At 46.0% G+C, this 14230-nt stretch overlaps 1 protein-coding gene across 6 annotated transcripts in view; it reads right to left on the bottom strand.

Annotated features, from left to right (window-relative positions):
• LOC115162469 (probable palmitoyltransferase ZDHHC14) overlaps positions 1-14230 on the bottom strand; it is a 100695-nt gene that overhangs the window by 46986 nt on the left and 39479 nt on the right. For all 6 annotated transcript variants that reach the window (XM_029713790.1, XM_029713794.1, XM_029713795.1 and 3 more), the window contains one exon: positions 6705-6865. In XM_029713790.1, coding sequence (XP_029569650.1) covers positions 6705-6865 — 161 coding nt within the window. The remainder of the gene's footprint in view (positions 1-6704; positions 6866-14230) is intronic.

Here is a 14230-nt window from a genome sequence, read left to right as displayed (position 1 = left end):
CAATCCATTGTCTCAAGGCTTAAAAATCATTATTTAACCAGTCACCTCCCCTTTATCTACACTGATTTAACAAGTGACATCAATAAGGGAACAAAGCTTTCAACTGGATTCATGTTTTGTACATTCTCTCTCTGTTACTGAGGCAGTGTTGGTGTTTTCTAAACTCTCTCTCCTCCTCCTCCTCCTCTCTGTGGTAATACTACCAGAGCAGCCATCAATCAGTCAGGTCCAGGTCTGGTGGTGGGTGGCACGCTGCTCAGACTCATCAGTGCTTGATGTATTCTCTCGCTGTCCTGGCATCTCGGGGGAATAACATTTGATACTTCTTACAGTGAGTGGGCAGATATGTATGCCAGGGTACTGGCTCTTCCATGGCTTGTTCTATAAACCCAGAGAAGACATCAAAACACAGAAATACTCATCTCAAAATGTTGCCAATAATAAGCAGGAGTAAGAGGTTCATCATCCAGGGTGTTCTATTGGGTTGCCACCGCCATCTGTATTCCATATTCTAGTAGATTGTTTATCTTGATAGAGACTGGGTGGCAGTCAAACACAAAGAGCACTGTAGAAATCAATCTATTTTGGGATGTTCTTTAAGACAGTCATGCATACCCAGCCAGTCACACTGTGTGGAAGAAACTGTTTGGAGCACATCCTCTGAGGGCTAAAGACATGCATGACAGGCAAACAGAGAGCAGCATTGAGACTATAACCCTGGTTCCACTGCTCTGCCTCTCTTCTCCTCTTCCCTGTAACCAGACTGTCTGTCTGCCAGCGTGGGCAGCGGGAGAAGCGGGATAGAGGAAGGAGAAGAAAGGGAGGATAGAAGGGTGGGAGGATAGAAGATGGATGAAAGAGCTGTGAAATATAAAAGGAGGGCCCTGCTGCTGATGCATTTCTCGACCACACACAGCATGCACTCACACAAACACTTGAATTGTTCTAACTTCTCAGGAGCCTTGTGGGAAACCCTAATAATCATATCGGGTCTGGCTGCGACCAACGAACCCTAAATGTCAGTGCATCCTCCTCAGCCGACCGCACACCACCACCACACACACCACCTACTTCCTCTGCAGGGAGAGGAGCAGGAGTTTAGCATGGCCACAGGCTTTAGAAACATCACCTGACCTTTACTGGCTCGTCTACACTCGTTCTCTGGCACGCACAGCAGAAGAGACCAGAGGGGAAGAGACATCTCCACCGTCGTTCTGGTAATGTCTTTCTGAGAGCTTTTGGAGTTGGCATGCACCCACCTGAAGGATGCCAGATTCTCAGTCTCTGCAGTGATGCCACTTCTGCCCAGGACCTGCATTGCTAAACATGGCAGACAGGCAGACAAACAGGATGCCTGGAAAAAGGAGTTGCACTAACAAGTGGGGATTGATCTACTAGGCTGACTGTGCTGGAGAGTTCCCCTGCAATCATATCCAGTACACACATACACTATATATACAAAAGTATGTGGACACCCATTCAAATTAGTGGATTCCACAACCGTAGCTGACAGGAGTATAAAAATCGAGCACACAGCCATGCAATCTCCATAGACAAACATTGTCAGTAGAATGGCCTTACTGAAGAGCTCAGTGACATTCAACGTGGCACCGTCATAGGATGCAAGTCATTTCGTTAAATGTCTGCCCTGCTAGAGCTGCCCCGTTCAACTGTAAGTGCTGTTATTGTGAAGTGGAAACGTCTAGGAGCAACAAGGGCTCAGCCGCGAAGTGGTAGGCCACACAAGCTCACAGAACGGGACCGCTGAGTGCTGAAGCACGTAAAAATCGTCGTCCCTCGGTTGCAACGCTCACTACCGAGTTCCAAATTGCCTCTGGAAGCAAAGTCAGCACAATAACTGTTCGTCGGGAGCTTCATGAAATGGGTTTCCATGGCCGAGCAGCCGTATACAAGCTTAAGATCACCATGCGCAATGCTAAGCATCGGCTGGAGTGGTGTAAAGCTCGCAGCCATTGGACTCTGGAGCAGTGGAAACGCGTTCTCTGGAGTGATGAATCACACTTCACTATCTGGCAGTCTGACGAACACATCTGTGTTTAGCGGTTGCCAGGGGAACGCTACCTTCCCGAATGCATAGTGCCAACTGTAAAGTTTGGTGGAGGAAGAAAAATGGTCTGAGGCTATTTTTCATGGTTACGGCTAGGACCCTTAGTTCCAGTGAAGGGAAATCTTAACGCTACAGCATACAATGACATTCTAGATGATTCTGTGCTTCCAACTTTGTGGCAAAAGTTTGGGGAAGGCCCTTTCCTGTTTCAGCATGACAATGCCCAAATGCACAAAGCGAGGTCCATACAGAAATGGTTTGTATAGATCGATGTGGAAGAACATGACTGGCCTGCACAGAGCCCTGACCTCAACCCCATGGAACACCTTTGGGATGAATTGTAAAGCTGACTCCGAGCCAGGCCTAATCGCCCAACATCAGTGCCCGACCTCACCAATGCTCGTGGCTGAATGGAAGCAAGTCCCAGCAGCAATGTTCCAACATCTGGTGGAAAGCCTTCCCAGAAGAGCGGAGGCTGTTATAGCAGCAAAGGGGGAACAACTCCATATTAATGCCCATGATTTTGGAATGAGATGTTCAACAAGCAGGTGTTTACATAGTTTTGGTAATGTAGTGTAGCAGGGACAGGACAGGAGTCAGGACAGGGGCCCATTGATTTACACAGCAGGCTTTAGCCACTGAGCCCAGCGGAGATGGGAGTGAGATGGAGAGTGGTGAGGTGGAGAGTTATTGAGGGATAGAAAGAGTGAGTGAGTGAGTGAAAGTGAGAAAGTTGCTGCTCTCAGCAAACCACAGTTCCCCTCTGTGGTTCCCCTAACGATAGACAGATGTGTCCATCCAGCAAACATCTACAACAACACAGGACACAACACTGCACTTCCTGTTATAGGACACACATTGTATCCCAGACATAGGGCACCGATGAATAGGCACCTTGTTCCGTCCCATTCTGTCTGTAGTTTCACAACAGATCAATACCAGAGGTGAACCTTTACTACTTTGAATGGAAGACAAGAGCATGAATTATTCAGAAGGCTGCTGGGAATTAAGGAAGAACCAGTTCAAGTTGAGGTCAAACATTACTTCACTATGTGATCTATTCTAATTTAACCTGACTGACTGTGTCATCTTTCCAAGGAATTAGGGAGAGCTCACGCCACACTGTCATAACACTATAAGCTAGGCAATCTAACAAGCACTTAGGCCATAGACAAATTGGACAGCGTGCACGTCATGTCACGCCAAGCATCAGTAGGTATCATTTTAAGGACCACTAATACACTCTGACAGTGTTTCTTTCTGCAAAATGCGACTGACCACATCAGGCAGAAACGATCTAAATTCCTTCCTTCCCTCACACTGTGAAGGCCGCTGAAGCAGAGAGCTCTCTCCCTCTCTCTGCCTCGCTCGCTCCCTCTCTCTGCCTCGCTCCCTCCCTCTCTCTGCCTCGCTCGCTCCCCCTCTCTGCCTCGCTCGCTCCCCCTCTCTGCCTCGCTCGCTCCCCCTCTCTGCCTCGCTCGCTCCCCCTCTCTGCCTCGCTCGCTCCCCCTCTCTGCCTCGCTCGCTCCCCCTTCCCTCTCTGCCTCGCTCGCTCCCCTTTCCCTCTCTGCCTCGCTCGCTCCCCTTTCCCTCTCTGCCTCGCTCGCTCCCCTTTCCCTCTCTGCCTCGCTCGCTCCCCTTTCCCTCTCTGCCTCGCTCGCTCCCCTTTCCCTCTCTGCCTCGCTCGCTCCCCTTTCCCTCTCTGCCTCGCTCGCTCCCCTTTCCCTCTCTGCCTCGCTCGCTCCCCTTTCCCTCTCTGCCTCGCTCGCTCCCCTTTCCCTCTCTGCCTCCCTCGCTCCCCTTTCCCTCTCTGCCTCCCTCGCTCCCCTTTCCCTCTCTGCCTCCCTCGCTCCCTCCCTCTCTGCCTCCCTCGCTCCCTCCCTCTCTGCCTCCCTCGCTCCCTCCCTCTCTGCCTCCCTCGCTCCCTCCCTCTCTCGCTCCCTCCCTCGCTCCCTCCCTCTCTGCCTCCCTCGCTCCCTCCCTCTCTCGCTCCCTCCCTCGCTCCCTCCCTCTCTGCCTCCCTCGCTCCCTCCCTCTCTCGCTCCCTCCCTCGCTCCCTCCCTCTCTGCCTCCCTCGCTCCCTCCCTCTCTGCCTCCCTCTCTGCCTCCCTCTCTGCCTCCTTCGCTCCCTCCCTCTCTGCCTCCCTCGCTCCCTCCCTCTCTGCCTCGCTCCCTCCCTCCCTCTCTGCCTCGCTCCCTCCCTCCCTCTCTGCCTCGCTCCCTCCCTGCCTCGCTCCCTCCCTGCCTCGCTCCCTGCCTCGCTCCCTGCCTCGCTCCCTGCCTCGCTCCCTGCCTCGCTCCCTCCCTCTCTCTCTCTCTCTCTGCCTGTCCAGGAACCAGTCCCATGAGTTAATACACCTATATTTAGTCCCTCTCACACAGCAACACCAGCTCTGGTCCTTGGAACCCACTGCTCGTTACCTTCAACAACACTACCAGGAAAATGGACTCAAACTGACAAATAAACAATGACTTTTATTGTATTTTATTGTCACATACATCGGATAGGTGAGATACTGTGTTTTATCGTTGTCCATCATAGGCCAGGTAGTATATTTCAAAAATCAACACGGCTAGGCTTATAAAAATAAAAACGCACACAAATCTGAGTTGTCTGTATCAGCCTTTTTACAGACTGACTACCAGACTTTGGTATTTTCCCACAATATCAACCCAGGCAGGGAGGGAGTTGATGACATGAGCCGAGTTGCCAGAGAGTCTCTAGTCTGTCTGCACGGTTCCAACCCTGTAAACACAGACAGTAAAAAAGGCTTGGTAATAACAGCGTGCGTCGTAAAGGAAGCACCTCTAACACCAGTAGCAGAGCGGGCTGTAGAATGCTCATTCATCCAGTGAAATAGAGAATACATAACATACCATGCTATGACAACGCCGCATACTCACGTCTCCTAACGCCGTGAAGCACAGCGAGCGGGGGAGCTTCAGCTCCACTAATGAGAGCCCCCTCTGAAGACGAGGCTCGTCTTCTCAGGGACGTGCAGTCAGTGTGTGTGTGTGTGTGTGTGTGTGTGTGTGTGTGTGTGTGTGTCAAGTCATATAAGGGTGCACTGCTGGAAAAGAGCATGGCTGTTTGGGCTGAGGATGGATGGGAGCAGCCAGCCACTTACACACACAGCCTAAGAAATACAGCCTGTAAACGTGAGGCATGAGCCCTGACGTGGGTGTGCATGTGCGTGCGCGTGCGACAGAGAGAGATGGAAAGGGAGATGGTGGAAGAGGCCAGAAAGATTCATGTGAGATAGGCCAAGTCACAGAGAGAAAGATGGGGGAGGGGAGGGGGGGTCAAGGAATATAAAGGTGAAGACAGAGATAAAACACAAAGAGTGAGTCTGAAGCAGAGAAAGACTCATTGTGGGAGCTGGATCAGTATAAGAGCTACCGGATCTGCTTTAATGTGTCTGCATGTCATCCAGCCACGGCATGGCTGGAGTACTGGGCAACAGGGGGAACCAGAGAGAGAGAGAGAGCGGGAATGAGGGAGAGGTGGAAGGAGCGGAGGGAATAAGGGAGTGAGAGAGAGGAAGAACCTGACAGTCAGAGTATGTCATCCACATTACATTTAAGGGCTTTTTCCTCTCTCTTCTCACTATGGGAAAAGCCAGTGACCTTTCTCTCAGTGGGTTAAATCTGGCATTTCTGACAAAGGACCTCTAGCCAGTATTCTAGCCAGGTTAATGTACGGGCAACATTAATCAGGACCGTAGATTTCATAAACTGGAGGGGTGCTCAGAGGGGTGCTGTCAGAGTGACCTTCAGGTTCTTGGTCACCTCCCTGAACAAGACCCTTCTCCCCCGATTGCTCATTTGGCCGTCTTGGTGGTTTCAAACTTCTTCCATTTAAGAATGATGGAGGCCACTGTGTTCTTGGGACCTTCAATGCTGCAGACATTTTTTGGTACACTTCCCCAGATCTGTGCCTCGACACAATCCTGTCTCAGAGCTCTACAGATAATTCCTTCAACCTCATGGCTTGGTTTTTGCTCTGACATGCACTGTCAACTGTGGGACCTTATATAGACAGGTGTGTGCCTTTCCAAATCATGTCCAATCAATTGAATTTACCACAGGTGGACTCCAAGCTGTAAAAACATCAAGGATGATCAATGGCAACAGGACGCACCTGAGCTCAATTTCGAGTCTCACAGCAAAGAGTGAACATTTTGTAAATAAGGTATGTTTTTTATTTGTAATACATTTGCAAAAAAAAAAAAAATGTAAACCTGTTTTCGCTTTTTCATTATGGGATATTGTTTGTAGATTGATGAGGAAAAACATATATTTAATCGATTTTAGAATAAGGCAGTAACGTAACAAAATGTGGAAAAAGTCAAAGGGTCTAAATAGCTTCCGAATGCACTGTATGTGACCTGCCAGGGGCAAAACGGAACACAGCTGCCCCTGAGGGAGAGGCATCAGTCAGACAACTAACAACAAGACCCCTGGTCTTGGCCTAGCAGGTGGAGGTCAAGGAGAGAGGGAGGGTTGGATGTACAGAGGAGGGAACATGAAAGGAGGAGGGAGGGAGGAAAAGGAGGAGGTAGTGTGAGAGGGAGGATTAAGAAGAAGGGAGAAAGAGGAAATGTGACAAAGAGCGAATAGAGAGAGGTCTCCTTACCGATCTGTCTCTCCAGGTCAGCAGCTTCATCGGGCGTTGCTCGGGGCAGGACCCCTGGGTCACTGAAGCTGGTCCTGAAGAGAGTCCCCAGCACAAAGACAAACAGCACCCCCCCTATCACTGGGATGGCTGGGGTGAGCTGCATCGACAGGAACGGACAGCTAGGGTAGAACACGAGAAAGGGCCAGAGTCAGACTCATACAGATCTTCAGTATACTGTAGTATTCAGAGCAGGATGCACCAAGCCAAACACATGACCATCACAACAAACAGCGACGTATGTTCGCAGGACAGGAAAAAGTGTTGGGTCGGAAGTGGGTCAAATTATCCTCCACACCAAGCCCCATTTCAAAGCAGAGCGTAGATATTAGATACGCAGACTCATCACCTCTTATCTAAAAACGTTATTTTTTTCATCTTATAGCCTAACTAGACGATAGGCTATAAAGTACTGGGGAAAGTTGTGTAATGTAAATAAAACCAGAGAGGAAGAGGCAAACTTGAGGCTACTCTGGGGAATTTGAATGCAAGACAGAATAACAAGACGTATGCGCACCACTGTTTTTTTTTAACGCCTGACACCTCTCTCTCCCTAGTGCTGGCTTGCCTCAGGCGTATTCATTACTCCTATTACGTTGCAAAACATTTCTTAAAACGGAAGCAAACGGAACGAAGCATCTGAATTTGTCCAATAGAATCTCTTGTTTTTTGTTTGGCCTAATGATTATACCCCTGTCCTTTCTCTTCGCTAATGATGCGAGTGTGTGTTCAGTCTTCAGTCTGTTGTGTGTAGAATATCCAAGCCAATTCATTGATGATAGGCCCTGCTTTACTGAAGTTGCGAGACATTGCAAGCCAAGAAATTGTGAGATACAGCATTCCATTGCGAGATACAGCTTTTGATTGCCGATAGATAGGCCTAGCGCACGGTTCTGACTGTCTGCCTGGTGGCCGACCTGCCTATACTGTGACGCTCCCCTCTCTCTCTGTCCCTGTTGAGGAATAAATTCTTCAAGAGTTGACTCTCCACCACTACGTCATTGTCTTTAACAGGAAAAACGACGGGGCTCCCGAGTGGCGCAGCGATCTAAGGCACTGCATCACAGAGCTAGAGGGGTTACTACAGACCCGGGTTCATTCCCGGGCTGTGCCACAACCAGCCGTGGCCGGGAGTCCCATAGGACAGCGCACAATTTGCCCAGCAATGTCCCGGGATAGGGTTTGGCCGGGGGGGGAGCTTTACTTGACTCATCGCGAGCTCTAGCCACTCCTTGAGCAGGCCGGGTGCCTGCAGGCTGACCCCGGTCACCAGTTGAACGGTGTTTCCTCCGACACATTGGTGCGGCTGGCTTCTGGGTTAAGCTGGCTTGTGATAAGGAGCGTGGTTAGGCGTGTCATGTTTCGGAGGACGCATGACTCCACCTTCGCTTCTCCCGAGCCCGTTGGGGAGGTGCAGCAATGAGACAAGATCGAAATTGGGGAGACAAATGGGGGTAAAATACAAAAAGGAAAAAATGAAAGGCAAAGGAGAGCACGTCTTGTATGACAATACTTTGAGTAGTTCATTTTTTGTATTATTTTTTAATCAGGGAGTCATACTGAGACCAAGGTCTCTTTTACAGATGAGCCCTGAATTACAGAAAACACAGACATCAAAATATAAATACAAAATGCAAGCAGAAAGGAAAACAGTGTCATTACTGCATTCATCAGTAATATGGTCCGCAATCAGTTTTCTGAATTGCCATAGAGGCAATGTTTGGGATGAGTTGGACCGTAGAGTGAAGGACAAACAAGCCAACAAGTGCTCAGTATATGTGGGAACTCCTTCAAGATTGTTGGAAAAGTATTCCAGGTGAAACTTGAGAATGCCAAACGTGTGCAAAGCTGTCATAAAGGCAAAGGGTGGCTACTTTGAAGAATCTCAAATATAAAAATAGTTTGATTTGTTTAACACTTTTTTGGTTACTACATGTTTCCATACGTGTTATTTCATAGTGTGGATGTCTTCACTATTATTCTACAATGTAGAAAATAGTTTTAAAAAAATAAAGAAAAACCCTTGAATGAGTGTGTCCAAACTTTTGACTGGTACTGTATATACAGTGCATTCAGAAAGTATTCAGACCCTTGACATTTTCCACATTTTGTTACGTTACAGCCTTAGTCTAAAAGTGATTCCATTCTTTTCCCCCCCCCTCATAAATCTCCATAATGACAAGGCAAAACAGGGTTTCACAAATAAAAAAACGGAAATAATCACTATTACATAAGTACTCAGTACTTTGTTTAAGCACCTTTGGCAGCGATTACAGCCTCAAGTCTTCTTTAGGTATGACGCTACAAACTTGGCACAGCTTTTTGGGGGAGTTTCTCCCATTCTTCTCTGCAGAAACTCTTAAGCTCTGTCAGGTTGGATGGGGAGCATCGCTGCACAGCTATTTTGAAGGTTGATGGTTGTCCTTCTGAAAGGTTCTTCCATCTCCACAGCGGAACTCTGGAGCTCTGTCAGAGTGACCATCAGTTTCTTGGTCAACTCCCTGACCAAGGCCCTTCTCCCGATTGCTCAGTTTGACTTGGCGGCCAGCTCCAGGAAGATTCTTGGTGGTTACAAACTTCTTCCATTTAAGAATGATGGAGACCACTGTGTTCTTGGGGACCTTCAATGCTGCAGAAATTGTTTGGTACCCTTCCACAGATCTGTGCCTCGACACAATCCTGTCTTGGAGCTCTACGGACAATTCCTTCAACCTCATTGCATGTCAGAGCAATAACCAAGTCATGTCAACTGTTGGACCTTATATAGACAGGTGTGTGCTTTTCCAAATCATGTCCAATCAATTAAATTGACCACAGGTGGACTCCAATCAAGTTGTAGAAACATCTTAAGTATGTTCAATGGAAACAGGATGCAGCTGAGCTCAATTTGGAGGATCATAGCAAAGGGTCTGAATACTTACATAAATTTGGTTTATTAGGTTTTATTTTTATACATTTGCAAAATAAAAAATAAAAACGTTTTTGCTTTGTCTTTATGGGGTAGTGTGTGTAGACTGATGAAGAAAAATTGTAACGTAACAAAAATGTGGAAAACGTCAAGGGGTCTGAGTTCTTTCCGAATGCACTGTATATACAGTATCAAACACGGGCTGAGCCATTCTAACTAATCTGCTAGAGAACCAGTTCGGATTTAAGTCTAGTTTTTGTATGAATAAAGCCTTTAGTGAGAGGTCCAATGTTTTAATATTTAATAATTTCTGCCCTAAGAATTCATATTCATTATAGAAATAGGCCCATTTCATTTTGTCTGGCTTGCTGTTCCAAATAAATAATATTTGCTCATATAATATTGTTAAAAAGTCATTTTTTAGTAGGTAGGGCCATAAGTGAATAAGTGATAAGACAAAATAATTAAATCAAGGGGATTTTTCCACAAATAGACAAGTGCGGGACACTTTTTGTTATGTCCAGAAAACCTGATTTAACGCCATCAGTATATAAACATTGAGTTCTATCTGTCATGTAATTTTGAAAACTGTTGAATGCGGCCAGGTTTAGGTCAATTGAGGAAAACTTCTGAATCAGCAGTGAGTGATCAACAGTATTGAAGACCTTTGACAGATCAATGAAGCGGGCAGCACAATGTTACCTTTTATCCATAAAGTTAACCACATAATTTATAACCAGGGATGTAGCAGAGATAGTGCTATGATCACTGAAAGATATAAGGAGGAAGGACTTCATCTGATCAGACTTGTAAAAACGGTTAATAAGTCACACACTCGTCAACAAATGTCCTTCACAAATAACATATCACTTAACATTGAACTGTGCCCAAATTGTTCCATTCACCACACAGAAGAAGAAGTGATCCTAAACATGCATTATTGTCTCTCAGAGAGCAGGAATTGTTGTGAGGAGGCTAGATGACATGCGATAGGGTCCAGCGAGGCGAGAGGGCTCCATTATTCCATTAGTATGATACTCAACAGCAGGAGGGGAAAATGCCTGCGACGAGAGGACAAGCATTACTGCCGTTTTGAGCACTTAAGCTACTTTCATTCATTGATTGTTGTGTGAAAATCAATTCCAAGCAAAAACACACTTGATCATAAAGGCCTGGCTAGGGCCTTGAAAAGGCAGTGATAGGTTGATGAGCGTGACAAGTGGGAGAGAGGTGACATACATCCTTTCGCGCATGTGGATTTAGAGATGTGATAAGAGAAGGAGAGAGCAAGCTATCTTTAGTCATGTTTGCCATCTGTTAGTTACGGCACTGTGTGAGAACCAGGAAGCATAGCATACTAGGCAAAGATACTGTGAAGCAGGGAGCTGTGGTGGTTGACTATCCAGCAGAGTTATGGCAGAGGCCTGTAACTTCCAAGCGGATATAAGTCATCCTGAATGTATCACCATCACCTCCCTCCAGATGGCAACACCTTGGAAGCCTGGCCATACCCACTGTGTAGAGCCAGGACTGGAGCCAACACTCCCACCAACCTGGCCACACTATTAATAAGTATGTCATTCTGGGCTTTGGTAGTTAAGTGGAGGATGGGAGTCCAAAGCTGAAGCTCAGTAGAGCTAAGAATCCATCAATGTTCTCACAATGGCTGGTAAAAATGTAACCATCTCAGGTTTGAGATTGTTTCGTCGACTAGCCAAAATGAACGCAGCCATAACTAAAGGAACCTTGGCCAGGAGGTGAGAGGAGTGTACTGACGGCCAGACTGCGGGTGTGACAGTCTTCCGAGCCACTGTCTTTTCCGGTTCTGTGTATCAGGTGTCTGCGTGCCTGGACTGCCCCTAGGGTACACCCTGGTCCTAGCCAATCCCATTCCAAACGCTCCCATCCCTCAGCGGGGCTGCTGCCAGGGTCCAGGGGACACTACATCATGAAGGCTTTATTAATACCACAACCGGGCAGCAGTCGCTGCCTGCAGCTGGCTAACATGCCAAACCTGGACCTACTATAGAAAGTGACTAAGTAATAGAGACAAGGTGAGAGTAGCTCCCAGAGCTGCAGAGAAAAGTTAGCTCGCACAGAGAGTGAAGGGAAAAGTAGAGGTGTGTGGATGAAACAGTGTGGTAGTGTTTTTTGATGACTTGCAACTCAACTGATAGTTATTTTATTTTCTAAGACTTGACTGATGACTTGAAATGATCTGGCCAGGTTTTGTAATGTTTTGTCACTCATTTTGTGGCACAGAGTCTCTGTGGATTACTCTCCACGCAGCCAGAGACAGTATCGCACTTGCAAAAAACAAAAAACAGATTGGCTAGTGAAATGCACACTCAACCCTCTGACTGGACTAGCAAACTAGCAATCAACACAGGTCGGGTAAGCTAGAGCAGTAAGAAGGTTCTGGGAGGTTGCAAGTGTGAAACTGAAATCAAGAAAATATATTATTTGCATACATATTTACAACCATTTGCATTTTATATTTCTACCTTTGCTTATTCAATCTGGTCACTAACATAGGCCTATGGCATTGCACCAAATTCTTGTATTAAAAAACATCTAATCTGTGCTTCAGAAGCAAAAAGTTGCTCGTCTTGACTGTTGACCAGTCATCAGCATTGGTGTGCAAAAAAAACGCACACTCAGATTAGTGACCAGAAAGCGCTTGTTAAAAAAAATAAGTAATTAAAACATAAAAGCCTATACATACCTACTGTAAATTAACATTATCCATATAAAATACCATTTAGCAATTGGATACAGACGCATCTTTGCCTAAACAATAGTCTGGCTACCTGATGATTTCATTGATCATTTTCCATTTTTCCGATAGGTGGGTTATAATTATATTCCTCAGTGGTGGTATTGGCTATATGTCTAAAGATAGCTGTATCATCGCACTACCTTCAATACTTATGGGATGAAGGTGTAATTTATTTGCCAGAATATGTTACAATATTTCAGAGGAAAAAGTCCACAGACAGATCATGCTTTCCATCCGATCCTGCAGCCACCGCTGCATACCGGTTGGCCGTTTGATCCTTCTTGGTCTGGACTCCAGAGAAGTGACAATGTGACATGATATCCCCAGTTTATATTAACTACTAACATGAATGATTTTCAGCTCAAAATGCATGTTTATTTCTGGATCTTGCATCTTGTGCGCGTGTTCATCCTGTGGGCGTGTGCCGGGGGTCGCATGCTTTGAACCACTCCTTTTTGGGGGTCGCAGGTCAAAAAGTTTGAAAACCACCGAGCTAGCGAACAGATTGGTGATTTGTTGAACAGCTATAGGATCGGGTGCAGGTCAATCGTCAAATTGTAGGGAGAGAGGATTTCCATAAATAAACATGCACCAAAAATAATATGTGATCAAGAATATGAACAGTTTACCTTGCAAGCTCACCAGCAAAGAGGCATCAAGCTACAATTACTAGCATAGGCCTACTGGTCTTTTGGTATGTCAAAATTGCTTGAAATGTATAATTTACTTATGAATCTTGCATTTGGAATTTGTTGTTGACAAAATAATGAAAAGGGCTGTCTGGTAGCCTCAATAAATATGCAAAGATGTGTAGCTGAAAAAGCCATTGCCTGAATAGATTTTTATTTTACTTCAGACTTAACTTAAAAAAAAAATGTTTGACTTGCTCTTAGAATGCATAACTTTGGACTTGACTCGAGTCTCGACCCATTCTACTGGGGACTTGACTCGAGGCTCGACGCGGTCACGAGTCATGATGACAGTCAAATTCCACATGATCGTTTAGTCATGGTAATTAGGCTTCTCCAAGCTCTGATGCTGCTGGTCATTAGTAGCCTACCAAACGTACTAACTGCCTGGTACTCAGCACTCTATTGTCCCTCTAATCACTCTGACAACGCAAATGTATTCGAAAATCTAATCAAAACACTTAACGAGTGCCCATGATTTGCGCAACATTTCTATAGGCTATGCAATTGCGTGAGAAATCACAGTTTTGGTGGCTATATTAAAAAGAGGAAGATCCCATCAGCTTTCTATAGGCTATTTCTACTATATTTATTTCTAAACTCTCCTAATATTAAGCACATTGCTTCACTTTACAACAGGAGTATAGCCTACCTGGCTGGCATGAAAATGAACCACTGGAAAAGCGTCCTCCATTCTCTATTTAAGTGTATAGATGACATATATTTTCTTCCCCAAGCCCCTGTTCCGAGATAACAGTCAATTCTAAATCAAAACTAATTTCACACATGTATTATTTAGTATATGTAAAGACAACATTAAATTAAGAATAGTCTGATGGGTGACAATATTAGCCTATCTCTTGTGAATTATGTATTAATCACTTGTGAATGATGCCCAGCTTGTGCATTAAGGCAAGAAACAGTCACACACCTCATGAATCCTAGCCCATAGGCCAACATGTTTTGATAAGGTTTGTATCACAACTAAAGTGGCCAAATAACTTCTTAAAATTAAGCAAATGAATCTGCTTTATAACCGGTGTAGAGCCTCACTGGCATACATAGGCTGCGCTTATAATGTGAGAAAAAAAATACCCAAATAGTTTATCAA

The sequence above is a fragment of the Salmo trutta genome, chromosome 25, assembly GCF_901001165.1.
Source record: "Salmo trutta chromosome 25, fSalTru1.1, whole genome shotgun sequence".
NCBI lineage: Eukaryota > Metazoa > Chordata > Actinopteri > Salmoniformes > Salmonidae > Salmo > Salmo trutta.
The sequence above is the reverse complement of the archived record's forward strand: the minus strand, read 5'-3'. Positions and strand labels throughout refer to the sequence as shown.